This window comes from Ammodytes marinus (genome assembly GCF_949987685.1).
Source record: "Ammodytes marinus genome assembly, chromosome: 11".
In the NCBI taxonomy this organism is placed as follows: Eukaryota; Metazoa; Chordata; class Actinopteri; order Uranoscopiformes; family Ammodytidae; genus Ammodytes; species Ammodytes marinus.
The window spans coordinates 20,860,585-20,872,363 of NC_137215.1; the positions used below are offsets into that span (position 1 = coordinate 20,860,585).

The 11,779-nt window shown below is 39.3% G+C and overlaps 1 protein-coding gene across 1 annotated transcript; it reads left to right on the forward strand.

Moving 5' to 3' along the window:
• The first annotated feature begins 63 nt into the window (after positions 1-63).
• LOC307257175 (interferon-induced, double-stranded RNA-activated protein kinase-like) lies at positions 64-11,570 on the forward strand. Its single transcript, XM_080036323.1, has 23 exons — positions 64-287; positions 720-858; positions 973-1,127; positions 1,211-1,334; positions 1,463-1,521; positions 1,601-1,741; positions 1,820-1,952; positions 2,413-2,453; positions 2,545-2,587; positions 2,882-2,943; positions 3,023-3,169; positions 3,287-3,419; positions 3,776-3,816; positions 3,907-3,966; positions 4,054-4,108; positions 4,410-4,468; positions 4,610-4,729; positions 4,818-4,946; positions 5,208-5,412; positions 6,879-7,007; positions 9,679-9,780; positions 9,909-9,971; positions 10,217-11,570. The coding sequence occupies exons 1-23, from the start codon at positions 178-180 to the stop codon at positions 10,349-10,351; spliced, it is 2,385 nt and encodes a 794-aa protein (XP_079892449.1). The 5' UTR covers positions 64-177; the 3' UTR covers positions 10,352-11,570.
• The last annotated feature ends 209 nt before the right edge of the window (positions 11,571-11,779 follow it).

Here is an 11,779-nt window from a genome sequence, read left to right on the forward strand (position 1 = left end):
ACAAAGTGAAACCATGCAGCGTCACATGGAGGACGTTACGGAGAAATTGAAACTTGCAGGTACTTAAAGCCAGCGGAATCGAAACTGAGCTCGGATACGTGTAGGACACGGAGAAGAGACAAGACGCGAAGGGATCGGAGAGAAATTGTGACCTTTGTACCGACAGCTTTGTCGTTTATGATGGAAACAACAAACTACGTTGCAAGACTGAATGAATTTGCGCAGAGAACGCAATCTGAGCTGAAATATCAGGACCTTGGTTCTGTTGGAGCTGACCATATCAAAACGTGAGTTCAATTAGGCTATTTAATGTCACCTGCCGCTTTATTCTGGCATAGAATAGGAGTGCTTTTGAGAGTGAGTGTCTTCTACTGGTTGTCATACTCCTACATGATGACTAAGGTTGTGGTGGTTTACTCAAAGGTGATATATTTTCGAATAAATTGTAGGCCCATAAGGATTAAGACTACTGCACAAGGGAACATTTTCGTTTGACATTGTTCGTATTAATGTTGGCTATACTCTGTTACATTTTCAGCTTACGAATGTTATACTCATTCAAGTGTGTGCTTATGTACTGACTCCTGATAGAGTCCAACAGCTGTCTCAAAATGGATGATTATCACCTCCTAGAGGCTGAATATGGCAGTGCACCACAACCCCACTAACTCTTTTATATAGTCTCTGTATAAACACATTTTTTTCCAATTTCTTCACAGATTCACCCAGAGGGCCGTCGTCAGTGGTAAAGAGTATTCCAATGGTGTGGGGAAGACCAAGAAGGAAGCCAAACAAAATGCAGCTAAAAATGCCCTAACATGCTTGTTGGAGAACGAACATCAAGACTCAGTGGCCTCAGTAATATTATTGTTCCTCTTTGCTCAACCAGAGCATGTTGAATTGTATATAAATTAGACGAACAATTCATGGCATATATATCTCTTTGATGTATATTTGTTATTGTCTTTACAGAGAGAAATTGCACCAGAAGCTTCTACAGCATCCGTTCATCAGACAAGTACAAGTGACATCAACTATATATGTTGGCTCAATGAATACGGCAACAAGAACAGGGTGATCATCAAGGCTGTGGAGTCAACAAGACTGGGGCCCAACAATGCTATCCTGTAAGCTTCCTAGCTTCATCCATATTCTTAGCTACTCTGTGACAATTTCAAGGTGTATTAAATAAAAAAAGTTATGTTACTAGCTGCTGCAGGTTCTTGGTTGGTGATAAGGAATATCCAGCTGTCACTGGTGAAACAAAGAGGGAAGCTAAGGAGGAAGCAGCCAAGCTTGTATATGATATGATATGTGGCAGTAAAACTACAGAGGTAGGCTTTGTGTTATACATTGGTTCTATCATAGGCCTAAAGACTTACATGAAGTTGTCTGTCACATGCTCAGAAGGACACAGTCCACTGTTTGAACCATCTCAAGATCTTACTGTTTTATTGTCAAGACTGCAGATGAAAAGCTGAATCAAGAGAAGGATTTAAATCGAAATCTCTCCGATATCAGGTGAGTAAATGACAACAGCAGTGCAATTTAAAATGTTTTCATGTCTTTGTCAGTTTGAAATGTTACTTGTTCATTACAGTAATAAGATGGGAGCCATCAGTGTGAACTCGGACAACACAGAGACAAATTACATTGGACTTCTCAACGACTACTGTCAGAAAACAAAAACTGCCCACAATATTATTGAAGAGAGAAGATGTGGTCCATCTCACGACTTTAAGTGAGTATGAACCTGAACCTTTGTAACCACAACAGGCACTAACATTTGAACACGAGGATCTAAATATTTCCTATACAGGTTTTTCTACAAAGTGGTGATTAAAGACAAAGCCTACCCTGTGGGTGAGGGTACGACTGCCAAGATAGCCAAACAAAATGCAGCTCAGCTCGCCTGGAATGCTCTTCAAGAACAGTCAGACTGGAACAGCAAGGTGTTTCTTAATTTTTACTCCTTTATTTCATGACATGTACACTCAGTATTATGTGTGCAAAAACAAACACAGTCTATTACAACAGTAGGCCTACTGCCATAAAGCCTACTTCCAGGATAGTTGTAGTGGTGCTTTGATGCTTTTACTCAGCCCCAAAATGTACTGATGACAGGGTCTATTTTCACCAAAGCTCACATGGTTTTATTTTTAAAAAGCCCATTCAAAACTTGACTCTGTTTGTTTGTTTATTTAATGTTTTTGAGCCACCAGGACGAGAAAAAGATTACACCATGCTGTAGTTAGCAATATTGACTTACTTACACTAACAGGTGGAAGTAGATCTCATCCCTAGCTACTTCTGAATGTAATAATTCCACAGAATGGAAATGTAATGTCAAGTAATTATATCTTCTTATCTTATATCTTACTCTAAGTTTCACACCTTTTCTATGCATTTTAGATGTCTGAGGGATCAACAGTGTCCAAAGACGGTTCACCACGGTAAGGCTCATATTGTCATTAGTAGGGGATTAGGCCATGGAGATAAATACTGAGGAAGTTGTATTCATGTGTCCTATTGTATTTCCCCTAGGGATTCCCATGAATCATCATCATCAAACCCTTCCATTGCTCAGGTCTGTTCTCTTATATTCATAAAAGCTCTTTAGTAGGTTATGCAAAAATACACACTTCTAATATGTAAAGACTGCTGCACACTAGTAGCAGCACTGTAAGAACAAGAACGTTTAGTTTAGCCCCATATCTGTGGTGTAACATGATTAACATTAAAGTGGTTTGACTAAGATGAAAATTAAATTAAATACTTAATAATATTTGAAACATTTTTAATGTAAAAGATGAAAACTAATTATCATTCATGTCATTACCATTATGTCTCCTTGATGTATATTTGGTTAATGTCTTGACAGATAGAAAATGCAGCAGATGCTTCTACCACATCATCCCCAAATCGAAATCTCACTGATATCAGGTGAGTAAATGACAACAGCAGTGCAATGTAAAATGTTTTTATGTCTACATCAGTTTGAAATGTTACTTGTTCATTTCAGTACTAAAATGGGAGCCAAAAGTGTGAAATCTGACAACAGTTTTACAGAGACAAATTACATTGGACTTCTCAACCACTACTGTCAGAAAACAAAAACCAACCACAAATTTATTGAAGAGAGGAAATGTGGTCCATCTCATGACCCTCAGTGAGTATGAACCTGAACCTTTGTAACCTAAACAGACATTCTATACTAAATTTTGATCAATGTACTTATAAACAATAATAAAATGTGAACACAATGATCTAAATATATCCTACACAGGTTTTTCTACAAAGTAGTGATTGAAGATAAAGAGTACCCTGTGGGTGAGGGTAAGAGTATCAAGGTTGCCAAACAAAATGCAGCTCAGCTCGCCTGGGATGCTCTTCAAGATCAGTCGGACTGGAACAGCAAGGTATTTCATACTTTTTACTGGCTTTATTTCATGACATGTACTCAGTTGCCAGATTATTAGGTATGCAGAGACAAAACAAAAGCAGTCTTAATACAACAGTCCTGTCATAAAGTGACTTTTATGATAGTTGGAGTGATCCTTTAATGCTATTTACACTTGTCTTTGTTTATTTAATGTTGTTGGGTCACCATGACGAGAAAAGATTACGCCAGGCTATATTTTCTTACACGAACCGGTGGAAACATATCTCAACCTAGTTATTTCTGAATGTAATGGTTCAACTGAATGGAAATGTAATGTTTAGTGATTATACGTATATATAACATTATGTTACATACCTCTTCTGTGCATTGTAGGTGTCCGTCAGATCAACAGTGTCCGAAGATGGTTCACCACCGTAAGGCCCTTATTGTCGGTAGTAGGGGAGCAGGCCATAGAGTTATATTCTGAGGAAATTTTATTCGTGTATCTTATTGTATTCCCTTAGGGGTTCACGATCATCACAAAACACGTCAGAGAGCACAACATCATCAACATCATCTTCACTGTAAGCCATTCATTGACACTAATATTAATACAGATTGTTGAGTTTAATGCTGAAAGAGCTGTACACATGAGTCTTATGTTCTCCTAGGGAGTCTTCTGGTTCACCTTCCTCGGGGGTATTCACAGATTCATCCAAGGATCAGGTTTGCACTTTCTATAACAATCTTAAAAACTGTGATCGTTAACAGAAAAATTCACCCTTTTTATTCTGCGTACTCTGTGTGTGGATATAGCAACAGAGTAAGTGTTATAAGAGCAAGAACGTTTGTTTTGTCAACTGCAAATCTCTGTAAATGCAATACCTATGACTTCATATCATCTCTCCCCCCAACTATGAAAGTAGTCACTCACACAATTACTACTAAGTTGTGTCATCATGTGGCAAACATCCTGTTGTATCTCCTCATTCAACTTTCAAATTGTTTTTATTCTCTATTTCCTTAGCTTGCTGTCAAAAACAAGAATATGGGAAATACTCAGAATCAGATATTCAACCATAAAAGGTATGAAAAAGGAAACATCTATTTGCAATGTTGCTTGTTTGTTTAACACTGATATGGTCTTAAATATCTTTACCTAATGTTTGATGTACAATCAAGAAGTTATGTTATTTAACTTTTAGCCTGAACAATATTTCTATGCAGTTTTACGTCAGACTTTGATTCCACAAGCCGTCTGGGAAGCGGAAGCTATGGTTCTGTTTACAAAGCAAGAGAGAAACTGCTGGACAAGTTTTACGCTGTAAAGGTTGCCTGCTGTGAAGAGTAAGTATGCTCTGGTAACGTTCTAATATATAGTATATGTTCAAATACTTAGTTTCCTGATTCATTTTCTTGTTCTCCTTTGGATTAGTAAATCTCTTCGAGAGGTGGAGACATTATCAGACCTCCTACATCCTAATATCGTTAGATACTACACATATTGGTTTGAGAATTCAGGATACCAATTGGACGTTTCAGCTGGCAGTGGCAGCTCTTCTAAGTAAGTCCCATGTACTTCCGTTAAGTCTTTACTTTTTATTTCAAGATAAAGGTGGAGTCAGTCTGTAGAACGCTTGTTGTCAAAATCAGTGAATATCTACTCACGATCTGCTACCTGTGTGTGCTGACTCAGTCCCGACAGGTAGCAGATTGTGAGGAGATATTCACTGTCCATACACACACAGTACAGACAGGTAGTGAATCTCTTAAGGAGAGGAATTCAACAATAGTCTTATATTCAACCATCTTCTTACTTTCCTAGGTCTCCATATAATTCATCTGCAAAGTACCTCTATATTCAGATGGAGCTATGTGACACCAAGACACTCAGACAGTGGATTGATGACAAGAACTCACAGTCTTTGCAAGACTCCAAGAGAAGACAAGAAAGTCTAAGCATTGTTCAACAAATACTTAGTGGAGTTGAATATATTCACTCCATGAGACACATCCACCGGGACCTTAAGGTGAGACTTGTTGTTACAGTGCCTGGTTAAGGCAAAGCTGATCGATAAGCTAAATATATATATATAATAGTATATACATTTAGATGTATTAGCATTTCATATGTCCTCCATCTGTCTACCCCAGATCCTTTCGTAAACCAGCAGTGAAGCCCTTCAGAGGCAATTAGTTTAGTATTCATCTAATGAAATTGAACAGAACAGCTATTTTTAATGAATGTCTCACGCTCACTGTTTGGATGTGATGCTGGTTTCTGGAACACAGGTATAGATATAAATCCATTTCAAGCTCACCAGTTCATGTCTAACTGCCTATTACACATAGCCTGGAAATCCAGACCCTGATATCTTGAACGATAGAGGGTCTGGCCACGATCAATAGTAATTTCCAGCTCAAGGGCGGCTCCTACTCGTGCATTTCAAATGCCACTGCACGCAGTTGGATAGCACTACAACCAATCAGAGCGATGCACAAGGTGACGTAAGCCCTGTTCGTTTAGCGAACAGCTGTTAAACTGTTAAATTAAACGTTTGCCGTGGTCGGTCGGCAAAACAGAACATTCCACTTACTTGCTAATGAAAGATTTGAGTGCCGTCTTCCAAATCGTAAAGGGTCGAGGCCAAAGCAGTCTCAAACTCACACAACATATCCGCAGCCATCTGTGATGTTTACTATCACGGCTTCGACGTCGCATGCACTTCACTGTCGTCATCCGGTTACGTCCTCCCCAGAGTACCATACAAGGGGCTCTGGCGCGCCCATATTAGATAGAACCAATTAAAACGTGAGCCCGGATTTCTGGTCTTTTTGAAAAAGCTTCAACGGAGAGTGTCCAGACCAACAGGTGCAGCAAATGTAATTTGCCAGCGCCTAGTGGCAGGTCTGGGAATGCCTGGCTATATTACACAAGGAGATGGATGTTTATTTTTTTTCAATCAGTGCGGTTACATGCAGACTCATAATCGGGTAAATAAACGAATAAGATCTCAACAGGACTTGTAAAATGCATGTAAACACCTTTGTCCAATCTACTTCGCACACAAATCGGCACATTAACGGACAAGTGAAGTCGGATAAGAACACCTAGATAACTCATTCATAGTCGGCATTCTACCTGCATGTATAAAGGATCACATATCGGAGATTGCGTTCTGCGCTTGCTCAAGAGTTCCCTGGGTTCCCTGGGGATTTCACACGGAAGTGGAAGGAGATGACGTAATAAATAGTAGTCTTGTTGCTGGAAAGGAACCAGACATGGCTCTATAACCACTTGTTGAAAGGGCTACAGCGCCACCTAGCGTAGCGAAGTCAGCCATGCTCCGGCCATTTATCGAATCTTTGAAAGGCCATGTATACTCAGACAAGTGACGCGGTCCGTTCGAGTGGCAAATTCGGTATATGTCTTAATCCAATCTAGTTGTCCCATGTAACCGCACTGAATGTCTGTTTCTTGCTTTTCATTGGTTAGCCTGAAAACATCCTGTTTCGACTGGATGGCCAAGTGAAGATTGGGGACTTTGGTCTGGTCACCAGAGATGATGCTTTGATGGAAAGAACAGTGAACACAGGAACCAGAAGCTACAGGGCCCCTGAACAAGTGAGATGACTTATACCAGCGTTTCTCAAACCTTCTCTGTGGGGTGTACTATGAAGTGAGGTTAACAGGTTAGCGATGTATGTTGAGTTTGTCACAAGGTGGCTCTCTTTTAACCTGGCTTTATCATCATGGTAACTGACGCTGCATGGCTAACCTGCTCTGAAAAGGTTATGTTCAGATTTTGGGATTAAAATCATCTTTAAAAAGCACCGCCCATTTGTGAATCTACTCCTTTGGAAATCGGTGTAGGACTAGACGATTCTCACTGAGGGAACTCTTTATACAGTTGCAAATCCAAATTATTCAACCCCCATTGCAAATTAGGTTTATTGGCAAATTTACAAACTTTAAGCTTTTTGTTTGCAATGAACAATTCAATAGCTCAACATAAATAATTGCACAAGTGGTTTCTCCAAATCCTAGACAAAATGTCACTTTTAATGTCTTCTGCACTTTATTATTGTTAGTAGAGCACCTCTTTCCTTTTATGACCTGTTGCAAACGGGATGCATAGCCAGTCACCAGCTTCTGGCATCGTTCCTGAAGAATCTTAGCGCCTTCAGCAATGGCCTCCAATTCACCTGAATCCTTTGGTTTCCGTGCTGCAACAGCCTACTTCAAATCCCACCACAGATTTTCTATGGGATTCAAGTCAGGCGACTGTGATGACTACTCTAGAATCTTCCAGGACTTCTTCTGAAACCAAGCCTTGGTGGACTTTGAGGTATGCTTGGGATCATTGTCCTGTTAGAAGGTCCAATGACGCCCAAGCTTCAGCTTCCTCACAGACGGCATGACATTGTCTCCTAAGATTTCCTGATATTTGATGATACCATCTTGCCCTCCACACACTGAAGTTTGTGCAGTGCCAAAGGAAGCAAAGCACCCCCAGAGCACCTGCCATGGTGCACTATAGGCAGGGTGTTCTTTTCAGCAGATGCTTCATTCTTCATCCTCCAGGCATACCACTGATCCATAGGCCCGAAAAGCTCAAGTTTTGTTTCATCGCTATACAGAACAGGATCCCATAACCTCTTCGGCTTATTTCTGTGGTTTTAAGCATATTGAAGCAGACTCTTTGTGTGCTTTTTGGTCAATAGTGGTGTACGTCTTGGTATTCAGGCATGGAGGCCTTCTGCGTTTAGTATGCGTCTTACTGTGCAAACTGAAACATAAGTGCCTGCTACCACCACATCTTGGAGCAGGTCTGCAGTCACTCAAGGGTTTTTGACCACCTGCCTCTTCAGGAATCTGTTGGTAGCTGTTGAAGCTTCTTCCTCCTGCCTCATCCAGTGCCACTGTTCCTTAACCTTTGAACTTGCAAATTATACTTTCAACTATATCACTAGGAACATTTAGTACCTTTGCTATCTTTTTGTATCCCTTTCCCTTGTTAGTGCCAAGGCAATGATCTCTTCTCTTAATTTTATGGACAATTCTCTCGAATTAGCCACATTTTTAATATGCAGTTGATGCAAGTATTTGATGTATTCCATCTCAAGCACACTTGATGCAACTAAGGAACCCTGGTGTGATTGAGACAACACAGGACTTATATGGGATTCTATTAAGGGGGTTGAATCATTTTGAGAGTGCAGAAGTCATTAAAAGTGTCATGTTGTGTTGGATTTGGAGAAACCAATTAAACGTGGAGGACAAGTGGTGCTCCAGACGAGTATTGAGAAACACTGGTATATACTGACATGAATTGTAATTATTTTGTATCATTGTGTATATTTTACTCATGGGCTTAGGCACACCATCTCTTAATATTCATGACTACCATACTTAAAGTGGAGTCAGCGATTCGGTAGAACGCTATTACAACATTTAGTCAAATTCAGTGAATATCTCCTCACGATCCGCTAACTTGGTGTTAGTGCTGTTAGGCTGCTACACTTACCGGACTCGTTCTCACTCAGTTAGCGAGCCCGTAACCTAGCGTATCTCCTTGCGTGATGCATTAGACTTGAAACATGGACCTGAGCTTCCCTGGGTGAGTGCGATCTTACCTATCTAGGGGGCTGGTGTAAGGTACTCACCACTGGACCACAGCCATCGCATGCTAACAGCTCTCTCTGACACGCAGCACCGGCACCCCGTCTGTATGATGTCAGTACTGACCCTGTCTCCTCTCTAGCCCAGGTGACATAAACATTTATATACCGGAAACAAACTCAAGCTCCATTGCCAATATTGTAAGAATACACAGCCTATGCTATGTAAAATTGGTATGTAAACAAAGGGTATGTAAACAAAGGGGGCACTTTGTGTCTAGCAACATGCCCGTTTACAGAGCCTAGGTTGTGTATTAACAATGAATTTTTATTCAGCACACATACAGTATGAACCGTAGAAGAGACATTCACCAATTTTGCCCAAAAATGTTTTGACAACAAGCTTTCTCCAGAATTGCTGACTTCACCTTTATTGATGATCCTAGATTTCCTGAAGCCCAGCCTCACCTTGTTACACTATTGGCAGTGAGAGCTGCAAACTCAAATAGTTTACATTAAATGTTTCACAACATCAATGCCAACACAACATTATTTTAAGCAGTAAAAGCTTACCTTAATGAGCATAACTAGTTAATTGATCACAATGATAAATGCAAGGAAAACATTAAGCTGCTGAAGTGTCTTTTCAACTCTGTTTCTTTATTCCATCACAGGAGAAGGAGAAGAGCTATGACCGAAAGGTGGACATATTTCCTCTGGGTTTGATATACTTGGAACTCCTTTGGAAAGTATCCTCTGGCCACGAAAGAGGAGTGGTGAGTCATAAACAGATTGTAACATTATGTGTTATTGTTGGACTGATTAAATCATGTTTAATTTTATTTTTTTTATTTCAGGCTAACTAACAAGTTATTTCATCCTTTTATCCTTGCATGAATACCAGGTTTTCTTAAATGCCAGACAGCAGAAGCTCCCCAAAGAGTTTGCGATGACTTTTCCCAAAGAGGTATTTTACCATATTCTCATTATCCTCGCTCATTTACTTGCCGAATGAAACATTATTTCCCACAGCGTGTAATCAGGAAAATGTACTTAAAGTTTTTCAAGTAAAAGTACTCATCCCAGAAAACGTAACTATTATATGCTATATTATTGCATTCTTATTACTCATAATTAATGCTATAGGAGAATATGTAGCTAGATAAGATTGGATTTTATATAGGACTTGATTGTTCGTGTGTATTTTTACAGTATGGAATCATTGAATCAATGCTGTGTAAGAAGCCAGAAGACCGACCTGAAGCAAGTGCAGTGAAGGCAGAGCTTGAAAAGTGGGCTCAGCTTTTCAAAGGGCAAAATAAGCATGGAGAAAATGCAACTATCTGATTATCATAAGGGATTTTGATACACCACAATTGAAGAATCTCTTGCCACAAAAGCTTGATTCGCTGCAGTCAGATGACTAGGAGGACTACTCTGTATTTGTGAATAATCTTTCATGTCTTTAGGTTTAGAAAGTCCTCTTTACAAATGGATGTCATTTTATGAAGTGTTCTGCAAAAAAGTAATATTTAAGTACACAGGAACACGTACGCTTTGCAAAGGTTCAAGGGCAGAAAGACAGTTAAGTAAGAATAGAAGAAATCACCAGTCATTGGTCAAATAAAATGTTAGCTTAGCATCAAAATATGTGCAAATTTAAACAGGAAAGGGTTAATGTTTCAGTTAGCACATATACTGTATATACATTATGGTTCGAGGGTCATTTGGACTGTTATTCCATTTTAAATGGATTGTTGGGAAATGGAAGATTCCACTTTTGGAGCCAAAACTGTCGTAAATGTAAATAATGTAAATAATAATAATGTGTTAAAATAGCTCCTATTCCTGTAGAATAACATGAATAGCATGTGACAGTGGTTCCAGACTTTTGAATGGTTGTGTAATGTATAGGAGCATATTTATATGTCTCTTCCGATATCTGTGCTTTAATGAAATGATTTGATATACTGTTATTAATATCATTATGTACGAAAACAGTTAACTAAATGCACTTATTATATAAAGCGCTTAAACCTGAGATCTGCTGAAAGCTCTTCACAGGGCCACACACTATGGAGTTTCTGTGTTTAGCATAAAGGCTATTTGACATGCAGACAGGAAGTCGAAACATAAACCGTGCAATTATTGAACAACCTTAAAATGGGCCTTAATGTTATGGGTTTTATAATGTAACCATGAAATGAAAGGCTATCATGATTTCAAAATGCCCTTTTTACATTGATTCACATCTGTATAACCTTTGTTTTTTGTTTAGATATTTGTGGGGTGTTCGTCACCTTTATTTGACAGTTTAGCTCAGTGTGGAAATGGGGGAGAGAGAGGAAGTAGACATGTAGCAAAGGGTCCTGGCTGGAGTTGAACCTTGGCTGCTGCAACATTGTGCACATTCTACCGGAGAGTGAGTCACCGGGGTGTGCCAGTCTAACCTTTGTTTTAAACAATCATGTGCTGGGTCACACAGTGGACATTCTATTTTATACTGTAAACGATGAAATGTTTTTAAAGTAATGTCATATTGCTTTGTGGAAAATAAAATAACGCTTATCCAGGTCATCATTTTGTTATTTATTTACAGTTTTAACTTGATTGATTAATTGATTGATTACTCTGTAAGACAACCTAGCAGCCCTTTCTACAGGTGGCATGCAACTTCACTAGTACTTTTTTTTAAGATCCTTTGAAACTAAAGATCTACTTCTGGCAGATCATACTTTTTATCATAGATTTTTCAAATGTCAACGGATCATCGGG